General features: G+C 33.4%; 1 protein-coding gene across 1 annotated transcript in view; it reads left to right on the forward strand.

Moving 5' to 3' along the window:
- PDE3A (phosphodiesterase 3A) overlaps nucleotides 1-24,895 on the forward strand; it is a 303,896-nt gene that overhangs the window by 175,555 nt on the left and 103,446 nt on the right. The window contains exon 2 of the mRNA XM_024257297.3: nucleotides 9,046-9,096. Within this exon, the coding sequence (XP_024113065.2) occupies nucleotides 9,046-9,096 (51 nt within the window). The remainder of the gene's footprint in view (nucleotides 1-9,045; nucleotides 9,097-24,895) is intronic.

Consider the following 24,895-nt stretch of genomic DNA (forward strand, 5'->3'; position numbering starts at 1 on the left):
ACCAGCCAACCTATATTTTAATCCATATTTAACCACTGGCTGGGTTATGTTACATTTCTCCTCTCTTAACTCATTTCCATATCCATAAAATTTGGAGCATATGCCTCTATGGTTTGTTGGTGATGAAATTATGTATTAAAAATTATAAAACTGTAAAAAATAGATCTCAAAATGTGTTTGTGTTCCATGGAAAACTGTAAATCTCTCTTGAAACAAAAAAGTTTCTATAATCACATACTTCTAGAAATGTTTCAACTGAGTTCCTTTAAAACTTCCTCAAGCTTTAACATGCTAACAGGTACTGGGACTATCTAAGGAGGGATGACATTTTGCAGAATTTTGCAAACTTATTTTACTTTATTACCATTTTTCATAAAATACCTCACAGGAAAACTTAAGCATGAGACTGATGTGATTACATTATTATTAATAGTCCCCAAAATTCAAATTAGCAATAAAAGTTGTAAAAATTTCAAGTAATCAAGATAAACCAGATGTATTAAATGAAAATAATGGAAGCTTTATAAGATTAGTGGCAGCATATAGGTTTAGAGGAATTATTATCATTGTGATAACAGGGACAGATATAGAATTATGGAAACGTTCTAAAGCAGTATATGGGAACATCATTATCAGAAATAGATACAGAAATTATAGTAGAGAGGCTAGAATTTCAAACTCCAGAATATCTGAACTTGTCTCTTTCTGAAGCCTTCTTATTCCCAGTGCTTATGAAATTTATACTGGCTGCTATATTGAAATGCTGAGTCAGAATCAGGGATTTAGTATCAACCAAGTGGATGGAATTTAGCTAGTTATCACCAACTGTGAAAGGAAAAATATCCGTTAAATTCAGCCACAATGCTATATATCAGGCTCTCAGTGATTTTTTAAAGGAGGGTCAATTTTAAGAATTCTAAGAAATCTCTTTGTTCCTGCTAATTTATGTGAAGGTTTACGAGGAATACAGGAGAAAGCTAAATTGTTTGGGGAACAGTAAGAGATTTAGATTCTGAGAAAGATCCTGGAGGAAAGGCTGGGGCCAGTATGCTGAAAAAGACACAATCCTCTTGCCCTACCCCAAGAGTAAAGGGCAAGAGGTAGTGGCTGCCAAAAACAAACAAACAAACAAAAAACAAAAAACTGAAAAAAAAGACGAAAAGGAAAAGTTTTGTGGAGAGATATCGAATGGATATTTACATGGCTTTTTGCTGTATTTTGTATAATGTAATGATGTCCTCTCATCTCCCCACGAAATCTTCAATGAAATCAATATCACTTGATAATACATTGTAGAGTGGGATTGATTTGAGGAGTGGGGAGATGTGATGAAGTAGCTGTAATAGAGGTATTCTGTTTATGAGACTATGGCTGCTAGTCACATCTGATTTACCCACACGAGGCTGATGTGGTCTTCTAGTTTGTAAATTAAGTTATGCAGGCGGTTCCTGCCAGCAGAGTTTTAAAAAAAATTATGCAGGCGGGTAAATCTTTTTCAGCACCACCTGTATTAAGTCTTTCTAGATCCCAAATCCCAGTATTGACGCCTGGAGGGCTGAGAAACAGTATATGGGAACCCCAGGAACTCTGTTAGCTTCTTTGGCCTAAGCCCCAGACCAAATGCAGACTTACTCTTCCTTTTCTGAAGAGTGCAAGGTAATTTTGACATTCTTACTCCGTTGATAAGAAGAGACCCAGGAAAGGACCACCAAAAAATAAGAACAATTTCCCAAAATGACTAGACAGGGGCTGAGACTGGCCTAAACTATCAGAGATCTTCCCAGTCCAGAGCACTGACCTCTGCTAGAGCCTACAGTCAGGGGAAACACACAGTTCAGGCTCATCTTCTCACATGGAATGTTGCAGAGAGCAAATATAGGTAGCATAGAAATTAAGGAAAGAGTATGCCAAGGAAAGAATCCAATTGAACATGACCAGGTTGAAGAAGTGCTTTTAGTTTCTTATCAAAAACTGTGTGCTCATCAGAGTAAATGTGGTTCTAAAAGGCAACCCCTGCTCTCATGCATTTTGTGATTCTTGAAAAACAAAACCCATATGTAAAGGGACAATAAAATTGTATTATTTAGTATGACTAATATAAGGGTGTCTTTGTGGCATGTGGTGCATATTCTGTACATTCTTGTTGTATTGAATGGAATTAAGTAAGAGTTTTGGGACAGAAGAATCCCTGGTGTATTAGTATTTCCCTAGAGAATTTTTTCTTGTAATTTTGAATTAATGAAGCTAATAATTAACTTGTAGACCAATTTTATACTAAAGGAAAATAGTAAATACCAAATATATAGCTATGATCACAAAGATCCAATCCCTTTTTAAATTTTAGCATAGAGATGCTTTGCTGCTCCTAAGGTACCATTCCTGCTCCTGCCTCAGAGCCTTTTCATCTTCTATTTCCTCTGTCTGGCATGCATTTCCCCCAGGTTTGTGTGTCTGGCTCTTTATACAATTATCTGATAAAATGTCACTTGTTTCAGAAAGGACTTTTTCGATCTGCTGTACTTATATAAACTTACCTCTGCTTCCAGCCCCTACCATCCATTACCCCCACTCGTTCTCCCTTTGTTTATTCTATTCTAAGCTGCTTTATAGTTTTATCATCGACTGGCATACTATGTTTATGTGTTTATCTTCTTCCTTCACTAAAATGTAATAGCCAGGAGGCAGAGATACATCTTGTTTTGTTTAATGCATACAGTTTGTGCCTAGAACAGTGCTTTGCACATAATAGGCATACAATACATATTTACTTAATGAGTACATGATGAAATAGAAAGTGGACTGTGTGGTAACCTTTACATCCTTATAAGTATATTAGTTTTATATGTCTTCAGAAATATGTTTCAGCCATCTTCAGCTGCTGTAAAAGAATAGTTTTCTTGAGAGTAGTGCAGAGATAACTGTGGTGACTATTACTTTCCATTGTTATCCTCTTTTTTTCATATCTAAAACTTCTCACCTCTTTAAGGTACACACAAATAATAATTTTTTATTTCTCATCTAGTTACAGTCCTCCTTCAGCTTTCATCCTTTTAGTAATAGTTGTGGTGAATTTTTTCTCCCGAGAAGCCCCTAAAAGGCGTTAATTTTTACGTAAACAAACAACAGGAGAAAAACATATAAACATGAAAGCAAAATATTTTACCTACAGAAATATATTTTCAGCAATCTATTTCTCATGCCATTGTTAAAAATATCTCTGCTTGGATAGAACCTTTTTGTTTCCATGCTGACTTCTTCTTTGCTTCTCCTGTGAACTTTTTAAATTCTGTGTTTGGCAGCAGTTTTGTTTTCCTTGGAGCTAAGTACTGTGTAACATACTGTTAGCTGAAGGCTGTGATGTAGAAATTTATTATTAAAAATAAAAGAGAGAGAGAAGAATTTATTCCATAAGGATCAAAATGACTTAGTGTCAAAGCAGTTAGGATTTTCAAAATGCTTTCTGTAACAGATTGTGTTTCTTTTCAAGGAAGTTTACTTTGTTTGCCAGGAATAAATTTAAGGGTCTTCATTGTGCCTATCTTGGTTAATGAGAACTGAGAAGAGAAGAAACATTCTCTTTTTTAAAAAAATTTTTTTAGAGAATTTCTTCATCAGACGGAAAGATTTTATTTGCCATTTGCAGGCATAACCTTGGTGACCTATATAACCCCAAACCTTCTGGTAAGATGCTTATTAAAATGTCATTACCCAGAGGAGTCATCATAAAATAGCCAGAGGGTATTTTTATAGATGGTGAGAGACATTTTTTTCTCCCTGAATTAAGTAGTCATGTACTCTTATCAACTAGAATATATTTAAACTTACTTTTATTTATTTTTCCAGTCTCAATCTCTCCCTCTCTGTTTTATATTTCTAACAACTTTATGTAACTAATCTTCAAATCATAAGCATTCCTTCTCCAAAAAGAGTATCATATCATCTTAATAAAGTTTCTCTTTTCCCAGAATTGCTTAAGTAGCATGCTGCTATTCATTTCTCTTGAAAGTTTAGTCAAAATGAATTATTTTGCAAAAAGGAAAATTCCACAGTTTCTATTTCTTTTCCTCATTGTTTGTGGCCCATTAACGTCTTTTATCTGCTACTATGATAATGTCAAATGATTACACTGGTCATCTGCAACTTAACACTAATCTTATCTGTTTGATTGAAAGGATGTTTTGACTTTCTCTTTGAAATAATATCAACATCATTTTGCACTTAATTCTGAAATTCATTGACCTCAATGTGCAAGCTGTCTTCTTTACTATTTATTGTGAATAACCATTTTTTATTTGTTGTGATCACACATCAAGAAAGTAGGGCTAGGGAGATGTCTTTGTGAAACATTTATCCTTATGGTTCTGTTTAACAGGAATACTTACCAGTAGCTAAATCCCTCATTTTATTTTAAATAATCTGTAATATTAAGTCAGTTTATCACACTATGAGTAGTTTTTTTTAAAGGATTCTGACAATATGCTGCTTATTGTAGTCTTTCATCCATTGTCTGAGAACAATGTTTTTATGACAGTAAAATATTTTTTATACAAACAGGATAAAAATTCATATGCTGTCATGCGCTAATATGAAGTTTATCCTTACATCTCCCACTCTCCACCCCACACCCCATCTAGTGGCCAGAATGCTGTAGTCATGGGAAGGAATAAAGCTCTGACACCATGTAGTCCCTACCCCCATCATTGCTTCTTTCTTTGCATTAAAAAAAAAAAAAAAAGAAAGAAAATACGCTGAAATAATAAATGCTAAATTTTGGCTCAGATTATTTTAATTAGAAATGGAAGTTTAATGATAAACACTTTGTATTCTTCAAATCCAAAAGGAAAAATATCCTGTTTATTTCCTTTGGTGCTCTTATTGACTGTAGAACATTACAGTATCTCATTTGCCATATGCAGAGTTCATTATTTTTGAATGTATTTCACATAGGATGTAGATTTCTGTAACATTTTTTATTACTTTGAAAAAAGTAGCCATAGTGTACATTTTAAAATACTACCACATTCTTGGTCAGCTCATACCTTTCAAATATAATATAAAGATGATATTAATATATAAATAAGAATGGAAAAGAATTTCTTTGCCCTACATATTTCTCAGTTTGTTATATAATGCTAGGAAATAACTCTCTGATACATAACACACTTGGCAAATTTTACTGTTTTATGCTTTAAAAGAAAAAGTAAAATTTATATAGTGAATTTTTTGAAATGCATCTTACAAGCTCTGATTTGCAAATTACCAAATTGATCTTATCTTCTAGAGTAAATGATGACCCAAATTAGTCTACATTTTGAGTGTTTTTGTTCTTTGACCAAAATCGTCATCGTTAAGATAATTAATGGCAGAAGGCAGTGAATTACATGCTTTTCTCATTTTAATTCTGGTCCTACAAAAATGTTTCCTTTTTGACTTACTGTCATCATGAAATATTCTCTCTTAAATCAATATATTGTGGATTACAACTTGTGTTTGTAAGATTTATTTACCTCTTTTAGTTGTGATAGGAGAATTTACCACCTTATTTTGATCCTGTTAGTTTAAACTCATTAGCAAGGAGGATAACAGTTTTAATAGTCAGTATTTTGTAACTCTTCCAGAAGATTTTGATAAATCATTTCACCAGAAGCCTATTGCTCAATTTATTGCCACTTTAAAGCTGCCAAAAATAACCATCTCATCTTCCTATTTTAATGTAAGATATTGTCAATGTTTGAAATGTGTCAAGAATTGTTTTTGATCTAGTGAACAACTAATTAACTATTTTAATTTATGTTTCTAGATCATACTATTTATTTCATTAATTATTGCTTGTGAACCATATTATAATCAACTTTAGTATCAATAAATATTTTTGAGATGATATAATGCCAATAAATCCATAAATTAAAAAAATAAAGCATTAAAGAAATATCTACTATGTAAGCATTCAATTTTATATAATGATTATCTGGGTCAGTGTACCCAAAATTGTGCGCTAGCCAAACTACAATTAAATCATCATGATAATTCCAAGGCTTAAAACGATTGACTATGTCTGTTAAAATGAATAGCTTAAAATTCATTAAATTACTTTGTTATGCTTTTTACTTGTTATACCATGAACATTTCACATGTTCTTTTTTGTAAAGGCCTTGGAAGTCAAATTTTAATTGCTCTATGGTATCATTTTATATACTGTAATCTATTGAGTGATTTCCCTTTTGTTGGATATACAATTAGTAGCACTATAATAGTATAGTTACTGGATTTTTAGATCTTAGTTTACTGATTCAAAGGGTATGAATTTTTAATAATATATGTATTATATATATTTTATATATGTGTAAATGTATATACACAATGTGTATAAATATATATTTGTTATATAGTAGCAATGTATATGCTTAGTTTACTCCTTGTTTTCCAAATATTGCAAATAATAATTTGCAAACATTATTAATTTGCAAATATAATAGGCAATAGTAGTATCTTGACGTTGTTTATATTGAATTTCTTTCACTTCCAATAAAGTTAAATTTCTTTCCATAGATCTATTTATTTTGTAAGTTGTTCTCACTCTTCCCTCAGTTTTTTACTAGGGTTGAGATTCTTTCAAATTTGTAAGAACCCTTAATATCTTGAAGATATTATTCTTTACCTAAGTTTACTACAGATATTTTACCAATGTGACATTTGTGCAAATACTCTAAAGTTTCATATAGCCAGATCAATTTGTCCTCTTTTGTAATAAAAAAAATCTTTAAAAAGAGATTTAGATTTCTTTAATTTTTTTTAATTTCCCAAGATAGGTTGAATATTTACCTGGATTTTATTCTATTTTATATTTAAGTTTTGTCTTTTTAAAAATTTGTCTTTTAAATCTATAATTAATATTAGCATTTATTATAAGGTTAGGCTCTAATTATTTCTTACCTTCAAAAGTCTATTTTTCTTTTTCTTTTTCTTTCTTTTTTTTTTCTTTTTTTGTGAGACAGGGTGTCTGTCACTCAGGCTGGAGTGCAGCAGCGTGATCTCAGCTCACTGCAATCTTGGCCTTTCAGGTTCAAGCGATTCTCCTGCCTCAACCTCCCAAGTAGCTGGGATTATAGGCGTGCCCCACCACGCCCACCTAATTTTTGTATTTTTAGTAGAGAAGGGGTTTCACCATGTTGGCTAGGCTGGTCATGAACTCCTTTTTTTCATTAGTTGAATAATTCATCAAATACAAAATATTTTTGTTATTTTCTTGCTTATATTTTGTTGGCACACATACGTATATTTATTCCAAATTATTTCATTCATTTGCATGAATGGGGAAATGCTAAACCATTATCCCCAAATTTGGTTAAGTTTTATAATATATCGTAATAACCAGAAAGGTATTTTTATCACTTGTAACATTTTCTAATGGATTCTTTTTTTTTGAGACAGAGTCTCACTTTGTCTCCCAGGCTGGAGTGCAGTGGTGCGATCTTGGCTCACTTCAACCTGTGCCTCCCAGGTTCAAGCAATTCCCCCACCTCAACCTCCCAAGTAGCTGGGGCTACAGGTGCACACCACCACGCCTGGCTAATTTTTGTACTTTTAGTAGAGACAGGGTTGACCCGTCTGGTCTCGAACTCCTGAACACAGGAAATCCTCCCGCCTTGGCTTCCCAAAGTGCTAGGATTACAGGAATTAGCCACCGCGCCAAGGCCTCTAATGGATTCTTTTTTATTGTATATACTTGAGGTGTACGACATGATGTTTTGATGTATATTTACAATGTAAAGAAATTACCAAGGTCAAGTAAATTAACATCCATCGTCTCTCATAGTTTTAACTTTATTTGTGTTTGGTGAAATCATCTAAAATCTACCCTCTTAGCAAACTTCAGCACACTGTATAACATCCTGAGCTATAGTTCTCATGTTCTCCATTGTATCGCTACACTTATTCATCTGACATAACTGATTATGTATGTTTATATTCCAATGAAATTTATGTTCTTTAAAAATTAAAAATACTATCAGCTTTTGATTGAAATCTAGTTAAACCTGAAATCTAGTTAAATTTGTTTGAGTAGAATTGAGCACTCAATAGTTTATAGAATTAAGTCTTCTTTACCAGTAGCACTGTATGTCCATCAGTAAAATTTTACCATTTTCTGTATATGGTTATCAAACATTTCTTGATAATGTTCAAAGGCATATTATTTTTGTTGCTATTGTGAACAGTTGTTTGTTGTTAAGTCTACTTAGGAGTCATTGCTGTTATATAGAAAAGCTAATAACGTACATAAATTCATTTATAGCCCATCTTGTTGGTGTGCTAGCTTATTAGTTGTAAATACTTCTTCAGCTGGTACTGATGACTAATGAGATTACTGACAGATGAATGGAGTTTCATTTCTCTGAGTCAATATCTTTTATTTCCTTAATATTCTTAATGTTAAATGTTATTTTCAATAAGTAAATATTCTTCTTTGTAAGCAAGGTAGCTCAGGGCTATTACCACCATAGGAATAATGTGATAATATTTTATAGGTTATTATTAAATATCTACGTTTTGTGACTATGTGGGCGTATTTCATATTAAATATTTAATAATTTTACTCTTTAGAACTCTCAAGATTTTTATAGTTTTGAAGGAGGATTAAAAATTATTGAACTAATTTGGCCTTCTGGTTCTTATCATTTGCGGCAGTAGATTTAACTACAGTAGTCGTTTACCCAGAATATTTTCTTCAGACGCTAAAGGCTTAATAATATGCAAGTAAAGCTTTACATGGTTTAACATCTATCTAGGATGTCCCTGACAGAGCTATACAGTAGCTTCTTTTATCACACAGTGATATTAAAATACTCTCAAAATGATTACAAGTGGAAATATTAGCTATCAAACCAGGAGTTTGCTACTAATTTAGGTATGTTAATTTATTCATGATAGCTATTTAATATATTACTAATAAAGATTGGAACAACCTGATTATTCTTTAAAATAAAGAAGAAAAATGTTTGTCAGGTAAAATAATCATTTAACTTATTATAATTTTCATCTTTACAGCTCATGGGGCATTCAGAATGGGACCACAAACGAGGGCCAAGAGGATCACAGGTAAGTTTCTTTTCCTTTTCTTTTTCATGTTTCGTCTCTTAACACTTTCAGCCATGGGTTTTCTAAAACTCAAGAGATAATAAAAAGTAGAGAGAGGAAGAGGCAAAATCACCAAGCCATTTGTTTTTATTTAAGTTAACTATAATTAAAATCTGGATTTCAAATCCCAAAGGCAGATGCCAGGATATTCCTTCTAAGAGCTTTCTGGTATCCCAGATTGGTTGTGTTTATATGAATATAGATTTTATGTTCATCTTGTCTCTGCAGAATACATTTTGATCAGCAGCCCACTCTCTTTATTCATTTCCTTTGACAATTTTTCCGTGTATTTTCTTTTTTCTTCAGCTTCCTGTTTTTGGTTAAATATTTTGAAATATAATCAGACTAAACTCTGAACTAATTACAAGATTTTGTCTCTAAATTAACTCTCTTCATCTGAGGGAAACAGAAAGATGAAAGGACCTATTATTTTTGAAAAGAAACAAATTCTAATTCTTTCTATATTACCAGAGTGTTTTCATTGTCTTGCTTTATGTCTTAGGCAAAGAGAAAAGCTTCCATGACGCATTTATGCTTTTTAATGACCTAATTAGACAATGTGGATTTGTTTTGCTTTCATAATTACTTTCCCTGACAGAATAAAGGCTGAGCTTTACACTAAGAAAATTATTTCTCCTCGTAGAGCACTTTGTGAAGAAATATAAAAATAATTTCTCTCATGGCAGCCTATGGTTACCTGACTGTAAACATGCAAAATAAAAATTAAATGGGTGGAAATTTTTGCTTCTGTTGCACACATTTTGTATTTGCTACTAAAAAATATATAATTTACAAAAGGCAGTTGAATGTGCAATACTGTAAATGAAAGTTCATTGGAAAGTGGGGGTTTCTCCCAAGTGTTTTACAAAACTGATGTGTTCTTGTGTTGTCATTAAATTTGTGTGAATAACTCTATTTAATTTAGGTCACTAGGAAAATAAAACCAAGTCAATCAATTGTTTTAGTTCACATTTTAATGACTGATTTTATTTCTGTCCAGTATCAATTTGATTAGTAAATAATGTAAACCAATTAAATTAGGATCATCTAAAAGAATTTATGCCTTACTTTATTTCCCTCACTCTCACCTCTCCTTCATTTTCTCTGAAAACTCTCCGTCTGTACACATTTATAAAATTTTAAATCAAAATTTGCTGCAAGGTCAGTAATGAAGGGATTAAATTAATGCAGAGTAAATTCTTCATGATTCTAAACCAGTAAAAATGTAAACATAAGTGCAAGTAAGAAGGTCCATGGTTTCTGATGATTGCCACCAAAACATTTTGATATTCAAAACATGCCAAGCAAGTTGTTGAGGACGTCTCTTCAAAGCAAGGTAGTGTTATATATAGAAAATTATTGTTTAAGATATACATCATTTACTCTCTATTTTGCTTACTTTGGTATAATTTATCTTCAGGTTTAGATTGGTCACTATGTCAATATAAATTGACCAAAAAAACCTCACAATTGTACAGTATGGTTTTTGTTAACTTTCAGCATAAAAAGAACAAAATTTTTAAAATTCCAAATATTGTATATAGCTAGAAAATGTGAGAATTCCACATATAAACAAAAGCTATTTTCATAAATAAAATTTGATTATATTTGAAAGCCTGAGGTGGTTCTAAAAAGCAAAAGCATTAAAATAGGCTTGCATGAATTACCATTATCAACATCAAGTCTTTTTTGGATCTCTTAACCAGCAAAATAGCTATTCTAAATATAGTATACCTTTGTCCCATCTTGATTCCTCAACTCAGATGAAAACTGTCAAAGTAAAAAACAAACACAACAGACCAAAAGATAAGAACAATAAGAACCATAGCAAAAAACGTTAAAAAGAAAGAGAATTTCCAAAGAATTTGGAAATTTCAGGTAGATAAATTAAGCCTTAAGTAATAACCTCTTATCTGATTTCAATTCCCTACTGACAAAATAATAATAATAATAATAATAATAATAACAACAACAACAATAATGTTTTCATGTTTTAGATAATTGATCCCTTCTTTTATTGCTATTATCTCCTCAGTCAATATGTCTAAAGCCTTCCAACTTTTCAAGGGGAACTTCAGACAAGTTGCAATTGAACACAGACCTCTTAATAGTTTACTCCAAAGCCTTGCTCAAGTTCCATCTTAGTTAATTTAGAACTGGTTTCTAAGCACTTGCTATGTTTACAGCACTGTGGTGGGTCTAACTGAAGAAAACTGAAAAGACAAGTATACTGCTTTCCAAGAGCTCACAAATTATGGTTGGAAACAGAGCAATATTTGTATATATAATTCACATATAAGGCAATCTGGTAGATGCAACATTACATACAGTATGTGGTGCATGATGACATATCTGTGAATGACAGTATATATGATGGTGATCACATAATATTATAATACCATGTTTTCAGTGTGCCTTTTCTATATTTAGATACACAAATACCATTTGTTACAATTGCCTACATTTTTCAGTACAGTAACATGCTGCACAGATTTGTAGCCTAGGAGCACTAGGCTATAGCATATAGCGTAGGTGTGTAATAGGCTATACCATCTGATTTGTGTAAGTATACTCTATGATGTTCCCACAACAAAATCCCCATCATTAAGTGACATATATACAAAGTGTAATAAGACTATATATATACATTGGGAGGCCAAGGCAGGCAGATCACCAGAGGTCAGGAGCTCGAGACCAGCCTGTCCAACGTGGTGAAACCCTGTCTCCACTAAAAATACAAATACAAATAATAATAATAATAATAATAATTAGCCAGGCATGATGGTGGGTGTCTGTAATCCCAGATACTCGGGAGGTTGAGACAGGAGAATCTCTTGAACCCTGGAGGCACAGGTTGCAGTGAGCCAAGATTGTGCCACTGCACTCCAGCCTGGGCAACAGAACGAGACTCCATATCAAAAAAAAAAAAAAAAAAAAAAAAAAGACTGCATATATACAAAGTGAGATAGGTTTGAGATAGTGGAAGAGTATTTCTTACTCCCTAGTAGACTAGGAAATACCTCTGAGAAGTGATGATATCTGAGGTGTGGCTTTAAGGATGGGTAAGCTTTCAAGAGGAAAAGGTGGATGAAAAAGCTTTGGTAAAAGTCTGAACTGAGAAGAGTGTGGGACACATTTGAATATATGTGATTTTTTTATAACTTCTGTATAAATACTTTTGGATGGCAACTCTTACAGCAATTACTGTGAAAGGATAATCTGGAGAATGCTATACTTTATTGACTAGATAGGCAGAGGAAGTTAACAGGGTCAAGAGTTTGAAACTGAGTACTATAAGAATTAGGACCATTAACACAGAACAGTTTAGATGAAAGATGATGAGTTCACAGTTGGCAATATTAAGTGACAAGTGAAGGTGACAATTCCAAAACGAAGTTTCAGGCACATACTCGAGGCCTGATTAGAACAAAGGGTGTCAGTTTGGGAATGCTAATCATACAGGAGATAATTGAGCTCCTCCAGTAGATAGGCTCCCAGAAATATATTAAAAGAAAAAACAGAGAAAAAGTCTGATTTTTGGAAAATATGCTATAAAGACTAGAAACAAGCTGAGGAGGGAGTTAATGTGAGTGTGCATGGTCTTACTAGAGACCAGGTGGAGGAGAAATGATTCAGAACCAAAAGTAGTTACACCAAGGAGAGGAATGAAATCACAGACCAAGATTCAAGAAAATTAAAAATGTAGCAGATGTCTTTGGGTTTAGTGATTAGGAGGACATTAGTGAACTTTCAAAAAACAGTTTTGAGAAAGAAGTTGTGGAAAGAAGAATATAGAAGAAAATAGTGTAAGATACCAGAAGAGTCTCTTGGAAGAGCTTTGTTTTAAAAGAAAGTTGGGATTGCAGAAAGAGGTGGCAGCAAGAGTGATTTATTTATTTACTTACTTATTTATTTATTTTTAATGCTAAGGTGAGATGTGTGTCTTAATTACTGGCAGATGAAAAGAATTAGTGTGGAAAAGAAAACACTGAAAATTCTCAATAGTGAGCTGATTCAGGACTGAGGAAATGGTGCGGTTCAGGGAAGGGAACGTGCTTTCTTCCAGAGTGGTCCTTTTGGCACTTCTTTATGTGTTTTCCTCACAGGAAACCCACCTCCACCCCTACCCCATACCAGCCATTTACACTATATCAGAGAAACTGGCTCTGTTTGCAAATGAAATACTGGATAAATCCACCAAAAAGTACAGATGGGTAAGCTTTGAAAAGAAAGTAGAGGCCAGGGGCAGTGGCTCACGCTTGTAATCCCAGCACTTTGGGAGGCCGAGGCAGGTGGCACCTGAGGTCAGGAGTTTGAGACCAGCCTGACCAACATGGTGAAACCCCACTTCTACTAAAGATACAAAAATTAGCCAGGCGTGAAGGCATGCGACTGTAGTCTCAGCTACTCGCAAGACTGAGACAGAATAACTTGAGCCCGGGAGGCAGAGGCTACAGTGAGCCAAGATTGCGCCGCTGCACTCCAGCCTGGGAGAAAGAGCGAGACTCCGCTAAAAAAAAAAAAAAAAAAAAAAACCAAAAGATATTTCTAATAGAATGAGAGAGAGAAAAGAAAAAGAAAAAATAAGGACAGATATTATAACATTAAAAGATTTTATGAACTGATTGACTTCAGTTTTCTTGGTAGGATTGAGGATATAATAGTGAAAAATCTTGAATGCTAGAAAACATATGGAATAAATATTGTTTTAGATATCTAAAAAAGGGAACTTGCTTGATTCCTGCCCAGTACAAAGCAGAGAGCTGTGTCAGATGTGAGTGTGCTAGCCTGCAAGATGAATTTTAACATATTTTACTTTGATTCGCAAAACATGGATATATGTCAGGTACTTTTTTTTAGCCTTTGACGAATCAGAAATAGACAAAATGTTGGCATCTAGCAGCATCTAATTTTTTTTGTTAAAGTCAGCCTTAATCATTGCTAGGATAGAGTTAAGCTTCCTCTGGCTTCTCCCTGGATACTTAATAAATAAGGGATTTTCTCAAATTTCTCTTTGTATTTCAAAATTGTATCATATATGCATTATCACAGAATTTAAGATGCACCGTTCATATCAAATACTTGTCATATAGAAAAATACCTATCTTTCTTCTAGCAAATTCCAATCCTTAATTGCATATGACTTTTTAGATGCAGCAAGAATGTCATTCAAGCTGACTTATATTACTTTATTATCAGTAATTCTCTTTCATAATTTGTCAGCTCACTCATAGCTTTCTGGCTGATTTTTCTTCTTTCTTTTTTTTAAAAGTATATAACTATCAAATAGTAGATCACTCAAATGTAGGAAAGATGCTAAATGATAAATAAACTTCCAGCAGCATGCAGAACTCCTTTGTCTGGCAGTGTTCCCAGTAATACCAAATGAAGTCAGGGGATGTAATTCTCAGAAGGCAATTACTTGTTGTTTCTTCTTCATTTTTATTTTTTATTCTTGAAGGAAAGTTTTCCAGTGGGAAGTAAAGAGAGGCAACAGAAAATATGCTTTTTTTTTTTTTTTTTTTTTTTTTTTTGAGACGGAGTCTGGCTCCGTGCCCAGGCTGGAGTGCAGTGGTGCGATCTCAGCTCACCGCAACCTCTGCCTCCCTGGTTCAGCGATTCTCCTTCCTCAGCTTCCCAAGGAGCTGGGACCACAGGCACGCACCACCACGTACAGCTAATTTTTGTATTTTTAGTAGAGACAAGGTTTCACCATTTTGGCCAGCATGGTTTCAATCTCTTGACCTCGTGATCCACCCACCTCGGCCTCCCAAAGTGCTGGGATTACAGGCGTGAGCCACCGCACCTGGCCGCTTATTTTTTATTTATTTTTATTTTTTTTTAAAAGCTTAAAAACAGTAGGAGGACATTCCAAGGTGCCAATAATTTACTTATCACTTAGTGGAGGCTCCCTGTGGAAAAGATTAGTTCAATTTGTGAATTTGTAAACATCCCAACATTTTAATATTCTTGGAACCCTCAGGCCTTTATTTACCAATAGTGAAAAACTAGCAAGGTTTTAGTTATTTAGTATATTATTGGTATTTGACTACCAGCCAGACTGTATTAGCTGGACTTAAAAGTACTTACAAGAAACAAATTTTTGTGTTGTCCATCTGGTTTTCAAATGATTGAAGTCTTTCTTTAGATAATAAAATTCTGGTTTGTATGATTCTAAATAACTCGAGTATTATGTGTAAAATACAGGATGATAGCTGAGTATTCCAATGGAAAAAAAGTGATTAAATGCGCTAGACTGTCAGTATGCTTACAAATGACCCATGGCCTATTTTGGAGCATGTCTTTAGTGGTTTAACAAATCCTGGAAAATTCTAGACTAAAAGCAACTACCTAGATCAGTTAGCCTTTATAGCATAATGTTAAGTCTCAAGGATGAATTTTGATGAGGAGTCATTGTGCTTTACTTTTTGGTCTGTAATTTCAAGGGAATGGATCTGATAGTGATAGCTACTGAAGTTGATTAACCTAATCATTTGCCTACTAACGGCCTGATTCAGTGACAGGTCACTTCTTTTCTAGGTTAAATCATTTGTTTTTGGTAAGAGAATGTGGAGAGAAATTTAAATGCCTTTTCATATTTATCTGGAGTAATGCCATATATATTTATTGAAGTTAATTCCTTTTAATACATTTTAGAAAGATGACCTTTCTAATACATTTTAGAAAGATGAACAAATTCCCAGGAATTTGTTCCAAGGGATTAATGTGAGCAGATTGGGAGCTCATTATTACGTCTCTCAAATGTCCAACATGTTACCAGGGAATAATTTATGCCCTGGAGCTAGCTGCCAGTGCCACTTTTTCTACAAACATAGTGTCTTTCACGTGCATTTCTTCCTCCTTTTTCATTTTTCCATATATCAGCCTAACAACTATTAATATTCGTTCAGAAATTTTTCCAATAATTGTTTAATTTTTGGCAACTCTCCAAAGACAGTTTGGTTTTGGGGTTTTCCGTTTGCTTGTTGTTTTGAGAAATTTGTTTAAATTTTGCTTATACTAACAGGGACCACACAAAACATATTTGCCTAGGGCCTCACTTATTGTAGGGATGGCCTTGTCATTGCATGTAATAGTGACAGGAAGGGACCTAAATATCATATCTATCTTCTCCATTAGGTCTTCCTCTAGATATTTAAAATTTTATCCTTTAGTCAGTTCTGCACTGTTGGACAATTGTTTTTTACTCTTCCCCCACTCTTTGAAATTGCTTTTATGTAGTTACTGTTTAGTATTATGTCTTTAATTTGCATTGACAAACTACAAGACACAGTTTTTAGCAAATCTATCATAGTAGGGATATTGCTGACAATGTCCACAGCACACACAGTGTCAAGAGGATGGGGAGACATTTCTCTTTGTCCTCAGAGCAGGGGAAACAGTGTTTCTCTTTAACAACTGAACCCACTAGTATATTCCTTCTCTAGCATCCCTGGTCTCTACCTAGTAGAGGCTAGAAACAACACCCCCAGTCCCCAAGTTGTGATAAGAAAAATGTGTCTAGACATTGTCAAATGTTCCCTGGGAAGCATAGTTGCTTCTAGATGAAAACCACTGAAATTACAGCATAATCTCATTGCCAGGTGTATGAAAGATAGTAAATAAATATTTAGTGATTAATCTTGACACTTTATGTAGGAAAATGAGAACATGCTTCTTCAAGCATTTATGCTTTCGGGTTTTCAGGTTTCATCTTTAAGTCTATCGAATAGAAATTTTAAAGAACATATTCATTTCATGGTGAAGTAATTTTCTCACAGTGGAATTATGTCCAAGAAATGTAATGGCCGGGTTGCGGGGGAATGTACTCTTCCCACACTTAAACATTTAAGTGATTCGCAGGAGGAAAGAGAGTTTGACTCTGTCCTCACAGTAGTTTCATGGAACTTGTGTTTCAGGGAAACTGATGGATGACCTTGAGTAAGTGACTCTTTATTACAGGCCCTGGTCTCTTAAGAGAACATTGATGAACAGGAATCAAATCCACAGGAATAAAAGGGAAAATTGCCACTGGCATTTATGCTTTTATTGTTTTCCCCATGTTTATAGATTAGTAGACATGTTGTTTAATACTTATTGAATGACCCTCTTATGTTGGGGCCTGTGGACATCATTCCCATGACATGGGCACTACCTTGTGTTTGTTTAGCCAAATGACAACCTGTGGTACTTTATTTGAAACGAAACAAAGCAATCAAATAAACAACCACTGATAATAGATGTTTCTCTGCAGGGACTGCAATCAGTTTAAGCAATAGTCAATTTTACTAAATGTACAAAAGCATATTTTGAGAGAAATAAAAACAAAAGTAATACCTGTCACTTTAAGCCACAAACAGTTTTTGACCAATGTTGCAGTTGTGACTTTTATTATATTCTTCCCCCAGATATCTTATTGTAAACATTAAGAAAATTAATGCAAGTATTTTGCATGTACGTTCTTGTAAAGTAAATATACACATTCTGAAAAATTTCCAGCTCTCAAGTGTTGCCTTCCACTTGAGAGAATAACAGAAGAAAAATATGCTAACTTGATAACACTTAATTTTATCTTTGAATTGCAGTATCTGACAAAGGGAAATAATTTTTATCTCATGCTGGGTGATTTTATGCCATCTGTAGCATTGAGTAAGATCTTGTTTTTTATTAATCCTGACAACATACCCTAAAAGGGAAGTTTTGTGGGTGGATTTTTGATTTTTACTCCACTTACAGATAAAACTGATAAAAAAAGATTGTGCCAAAAATAATCAGCTTCTCATAGAAGATTAAAATCCAAGACTAGGATGTATTAACTAGAACAAATAATCAGATATAGAGATAGGTAAAGGTGATATAGGGTGGAGGAGGTTATATGGAGTAGTAAGGACAGTTAACTGGAGAGGGTGAATTGAGACAAAGAAAATGGGAAATGTTGATCTTTTAAGATGAATATTAACATCCATTTTCGTATACTGACAAAAAAACACAGGATACGGGCTTTTAGTACATTCTTGGTACAATTTTTTTTGTTTGGAGAAATTGAATGTTTTAATTTCTTATTAACACATATCCAGGCTATATGTATAAATATGTATTTCTAATAGCATTAATATCTTATTTATGGTACAGGAATTTTTCTTTACAGCCATTCTAGGGAACAAACTAAAATATTGTTTAATAGCATTCCTCACAAGATTTTATATTCTCATCAAAGGTACTTATTTTCTTAAAAAGTTTTACCTTGGGAGAACAAAGATGGCTTAGCAGTTATGTTGTCAACATTAAGCGGTTGTTGCATTTTATGTAAAATTCAGTCATCATGTAAACATCAGTAAACCCAAAGTTACTAGGGCTGATAACTACAAAGAAAACGCCTGGAATAATATTAGCGATATTAATGAACTAAAATTATCTTAAAAGTCAAAAAATGAAACTTCCTGTCAGATTTGATTTTCTAGATCACAAAACTTTGTTTTTGTTTTTTGGTGGAGTTTTTTTTCCCCTTTTTTGGTGATGATGCATTGTGTAATAAGCAATTCTTGGAAAACTCTTAAGTGTTACAAGTTAAAGCTTATTTTTATTGGAAATCTGCAGGTCATCAAACTTGCATCAAAATAGTTTGCTTGCTGAGTTCTGTGGTGTTGTGTTTAAATACTTCTGGGTGACAGTTTCCACTTGGATCTCTACAACTATTTCGATTTTAGAATTTTGTAATCATATTCTTTGTTTTCAAATCATTTTAACCCTGAATTTAGAGAAAGTTGTTTACATAGTATCAGCGATACACACTTAAAAGAGTATTTTTTTTTTTAAGTTTGGGAGAAAAAAACCTCAGAAAATCGTGGGTGAGACAAACAGATGGAGTAGAAATTGCAAAAATAAACTACATCATGATCAGTCAGGAAGATGAAGTGCAAACAGATATAAAAGCTCTAGTTCTCAAAGGACTGGGAGCAGAGGAGTGGAAAGAAGTTGTCTATCAAAAATGATGATTGGAAAATATAGAAAAGACCATCTCATGAAGCAAAAAGAACATGGCCATTGAAGCCATATTGAAGTTAGAAACACGCAGTGAATTTTTTTTTTTTTTTTTTTTTTTTTTGGATACTGGGAATGAATGATGATTTGGGGGACTGACAGGTCTTAACTCCACTTTTACTGCCCATTGTCCCTATTCAGGTTTACAGTGACTTAGTGCCATAACTTTGGTGACATTTCTCTTCTGGTGCCTCAAAAATATGGTAGTATATGCACGATTATTGCATTTTCAGGCCTTTGCATGAGTTTTTAAAGAGTATTCCAATTAACTATAAGTTTGTGAAATGTAATCCTAGGACAATTTAGTTTTCTTTTTCGTGGAGAAATACAGCATGACTTTAAACAAGTTTTGCTAAATAGTAAATTTGCAGCAGCCAGTTTTGTTTTATACTGATTATGGTAACCCTGTGTATAGTGAATTTTTAATTAATATTTCTAAAATAAATGAAAACATTATAATTTATGAACTTAGAGTTTCATTTATTCAAGTAAGCTTTGCTGAACCAGTGTGTCTTGAGGAAATCTGTTAATCCATAATAAAATATAGCAGCCCTTGAGGAATTAGTGAAATTATATCTAAAGCATGAATAATAAAGCCAAGAAGCCTTTTGTTTTATTTATGCTATTCCCCTGGTTTCAGGCTTTTCTGTTTTGAAAGCGTAAAGCTAAGTTGAGATTCCCCCATTTTAATATCCATGATACCTTATTGTAGGACAGCATATTATTACTTTGACTGTAAACTGAAATTACTGGATGAGGAATAATTTGTCATATTGTCATTACTTAAGGAGAAGATGGTATTTAAATATTGACTTTTTCATACAGGAACATGTGTTCTCATTCTCTAGGCATGTGACTGCTCCCCCCTACTTCCTCCCTTTTTTCTTTTCTTTTTTTCTCTTATCACATGGAACTTTTGAGCTCAGGAGTGATTCTGTCTCATGCAGCTTAGGGATCTGAAATTTACATAAGGACTTTAATAGAAGCTTATGACACATGATATGACCAGGCTTTTCACTATTTTTTGCCATTTATTTGGCTTAAAATCAACGGAACAAACTGAACTTGGCATTACTATTTCTGTTCAAAAAGAAGAAAAATATATAATTTTACTGTTTTTTATGTTTTGGTCTTGGCACTGTGGCTTTTGTTTATGGAAAAAGACAGGAGAGGAAAAAAGCATTATTTTAACTTCACAATGATAATCATACCAAACTGAGATTTCCTTAAAAAGTATTTGTTCGTTTTTCTTATTACAATGAGTATTGCTAGTAATTCAGTGCAAGTTTGAAATGATATACTGGTAACATCTTCTTTAAATAGCATTGTAGGTTTAAGTGCATCACTAACATCGTAACTTTATAGAGATATTGCATTAGAATTCATCTAGTTTCTGTACTTATTCATGAATAAGAGATGCTTATGTGGGTGTTATTTCTGAAATTTATTTATTTATTTTTTTAATTTTTTTTTATTATTATTACTATTATTATTATTATACTTTAGGCTCTATGGTACATGTGCGCAACGTGCAGGTAAGTTACATATGTATACATGTGCCATGCTGGTGCGCTGCACCCACCAACTCGTCATCTAGCATTAGGTATATCTCCCAATGCTATCCCTCCCCACTCCCCCCACCACACAACAGTCCCTGAAGTCTGATGTTCCCCTTCCTGTGTTATTTCTTCTTGACAAATTCTATTAGCCTAAAAGAAAAGCATTAATATTTACTTTTAATAAAAGTCATAACGTTTAGCGTTAAGTTCCTTTATAAGTGCTTTATGGACATTATTAACTAATTTAAAACATCAACTATTTTTATCTGGAGTGAATTTCTGCCAATGTTAATTGGGAAAAATAGGGATATAAATAACATCTATGGCTTCTAAATGTTTAAAAGACATTCTGTGTTCATCATTTTATGCACTGGTGGTCGTGGAACTTTTAATCAGTGGATACAGCATAGGAAGTGATATTTTGGGGAATGAACAGTGTTATACACATTATATGCATAGCTAGAAGCAAAGGAGAGGCTCTTATTTGTTATACTAGATATCAAATGGTTGAAGCTGTCTCTCTTTTCGTGTGACACAACATTTCAAACATACAGCACAGTATAGTGAATAATGTACGAAAGCTAGGTAGATTTAATGAATATTAAAATTTTCTGTATTTGATGCAGTATTTTTGTTGATAGCTAGACAGCTGCTTAGAAATAATCTCATTAAACTTTTTCATAATGTATACATTATTCCCATTAATAGATATATACTTCATTAAATTTATTTTACTATGTTTGACCTTTTGGGAATTTAGAGAATATGGATAAAGAAGTAGTTTAGAGAGCATGGAAAAGAATTAGAGAAAAGGGAAAGGATTAATTTTCAAAGAGACAAGCAAAATTGGTTGATTTTAATTTTTAAAGGCTGAGTACATTGATAAATGTGGATACAAGTAATATCTATTTTAATACCACCTGGAAAAAGCTGGCATATAGCCACCATATTAATAAATATGCATGTATAAATGGGTTATTCTAAATGAATGAGTGTTGTCATAAGCATGCCTTATATTAAAAATAAAATCATTATCTTTATGGAGATACAAAAAAATGCAAGATATTTTATTAACATTATTCTTTTCCAAATATACTAACTTTGGTAACCACATTTAAAGTCTTTTTGAAATCATGTTTTAAAAAATCATCCCTATAATGGTCACCAGATAAACTTCTTAATATCAGCTTCATTTAGAGAAACTATGAAATTGGAAAACTGATATTATGTATTGCTTCACTGTCTTCTACAAATACTTTCTGTACATTGTATATAAATAATGTCTTTAAGAGCTTAAAAGATAAAGATGTTCTATATATTTTTATTTTAAAAGTTTATTTATTTATGAGGGAATTAGGGTTACAATAGTATATCTCTCTCTTCTTTCATAACCTTGTAAGGATTGTCCTGTTTGCAGCAGAATAGTTTTTGCAGAACAAAATCACAGGATAAGAGAAGAATTGTAAAACCCATTAAGGCATCACCCTATTTAATATTTTTATCATTAATCAATATGCCCCTCATAATGCACATTTACATTTTGACATCAAAAAGAAGAATATGTAGCTAATGTATGAATGATAGAATACAGATTTAGAAAGGTTTCTCATTAACCTTCAGTTAAAATACTAAACTAAGAAGATTCAATAGGAGAAAATAAAATGTTGCACTTAAGTTTTTAATAAAACTTCAGTATGGAAAGTACCTGCATATTTGTTCATAAGCAAATGAAGAAACAAAAAGTAAGATTTAAAAATTTGGATTGACGTCAAGCCCAATATCATACGGCTTTTCTAACAGCAAGTGCCGCTTTGGGCTTCACTAACGTATTTATGGCATACAGAACAGAATAATTAATTCAATAAATTCTGCACTGGCCAGATGACCTCTGCAGTGTTGAATTCAGTTCTGAGTACATAATTTCAAGGAGGATATTGAAAAGCTGATGCACTCACATAAACAATCAATATGTCTAGAAACAGTGTCCTAGATGAGGTGGAAGTTTAGCTTATGAAAGAGAACTTATGATGAAAAACAAGAGAGGGAGAAAAACTGTGCTCTCTTAAGTTATCAACGCAGTGGCTCACACCTATAATCCCAGCACTTTCAGAGGCCGAGGTTGGTGGATCACTTGAGGCCAGTGATTTGAGACCAGCTTGGCCAATATGGTGAAATGCCATCTTTACTAAAAATACAAAAAATTAACTGAATGTGGTGGTGCACACCTGTAATCCCGGCTAGTCGGAAGGCTGAGGCAGGAGAATCTCTTGAACCCAGGAGGTGGAGGTTGCAATGAACCAAGATTGTGCCACTGCACTCCAGCATAGAGAAGTGTCTGTAGACACAATAACTATGTTATGTTATTGTGCATAGAGAAGTGTCTGTTAGAGTAGATGAGCCAACTTCATAAGCATTTATTTCTTTGTTTCTGAACAGTGATGAACAGACCAAGATACGAAAATCTTAATCTCCTAAATTATCATGTGTCTCAGTGTACCTCAGAGAAGAGTCCTGTAACTATGCTCTTCATTTAGTGGAAATTTCCAAATCTAGGCAAACCATGAGTCTTAAGCTCAGATCTAGGCTGACTTCTGTACAGACTAGAATTGTCAGCTCCCGTTGAGGAGCTGTTTTTAAAGCAGTCATTCCTATGGACTAGCAGTATCCATTCAGTATCAGCTAGTGAACTTATTAGACATTCTGATGGACAATATTTTAGATGAAACTAGAAAAGTCTTCCTTTTAAGAAGTTTCCCAGGTGATGTGACAAGTGTTCATGTTATGATAGCATCAACTTAAATGTGTCAGTATGGATGATGATTGGATTTCGGTACTTAAAGTAATCTTTGTATTACTTCTGCCTAAAATTCTAGAGTTAGAGCTAAATTTCTTTACTACTTCATGTTTGTTCATCCATGAATTGTGGTAGCTTATATTGTAGACTGACCTCAGTCATGTATTCATTAGTACAGATGAAGGATAATGAGAATAATGTTTGATGAGGAAATGAGGGAAAATAAATGCAGGTACTAAGTACTGTGCTGAAAGACAGGGAAACAGCATTGAGGATTGATACAGGTCTCTCTTCTCACAGCCTCTGGCACCACAGCAATAATATTGTAAACTCCAAGGAGAGCCATTCACATTGTAGTGTGCATGAATGATGACCCCCTGGAGTTGTGCAGTGCACCACACTCGCAACTGCATACATGATCCTTTTAAGCCCTTTACATCTACTTTTATACTTAGAATTACTTCCAAAGCCTAAACTTGAATCCTATCATTCTGATTAACTCTCAGGAAAACAAAACAAGGCCTGTTATTTTCTGACTCCTAGCTTTTCTACCAATATCTTACCTCTCTATCTAAAGTAGATCAAATACCCTGTACTCTGGGTGGCATCATGTTATCTCACTCCTCTGTGCCTTTACAAGTACATTGTTTCAACCTTTAATAAATCTTAAATCCCTCTTAAAAACAACTGAAACATTATTTGAGTCCCAACTCTAAGCACTGTTTTTGTAACACATTTTACATCCATAATGCATTTATCATAGAACTTAGAACACTATGCAAAATTTCCCACTAGACTGAAGCTTCTCGTATCCAATAAGTACTTCATTTGACTCTCCAATAGTGATTGCCACCCATAAGTTGTTCAGGAAATGTTGAATCAATGAATGAGAGTGGGGCATAAAATCGGAAATTTGAGCACACAGAACTTTCATTTAACCTACTTCACTATTTGACTATGGTGTGGCCTTGCTTTTAATTGGCGGATAGCTGGAGTTGCAATCAGTATTCATGAAAGCATGTTTTTAAAAAAATGAGAATCAGTCTAACAGAATCTGAACTTTAAAAAAACATCTCATTACTGATTATACATGGTGACGATATTTTCCAAATCATGGAGCGTCTACTGGGAAAAGGTATGAATAACCTTTTTGTTCTATAATGATTTTCAACAGAAATTATATTAGAGAAGGACAGTTGAAAGCCTTTTAAAAATAAATTCAGAAAGTAATCCAAATCAAGTTTATAATAAACTGGCTCAGTGTATTTATTAAATGTATTTTTAGTTAATTTTTAATGAGGTACAAAAATATGACCTGGGACCAAAAAACTTCCCAGTAAAAGTTCTAGAATGATTTTTTAAGATG

This window comes from Pongo abelii, chromosome 10 (assembly GCF_028885655.2).
Source record: "Pongo abelii isolate AG06213 chromosome 10, NHGRI_mPonAbe1-v2.0_pri, whole genome shotgun sequence".
In the NCBI taxonomy this organism is placed as follows: Eukaryota; Metazoa; Chordata; class Mammalia; order Primates; family Hominidae; genus Pongo; species Pongo abelii.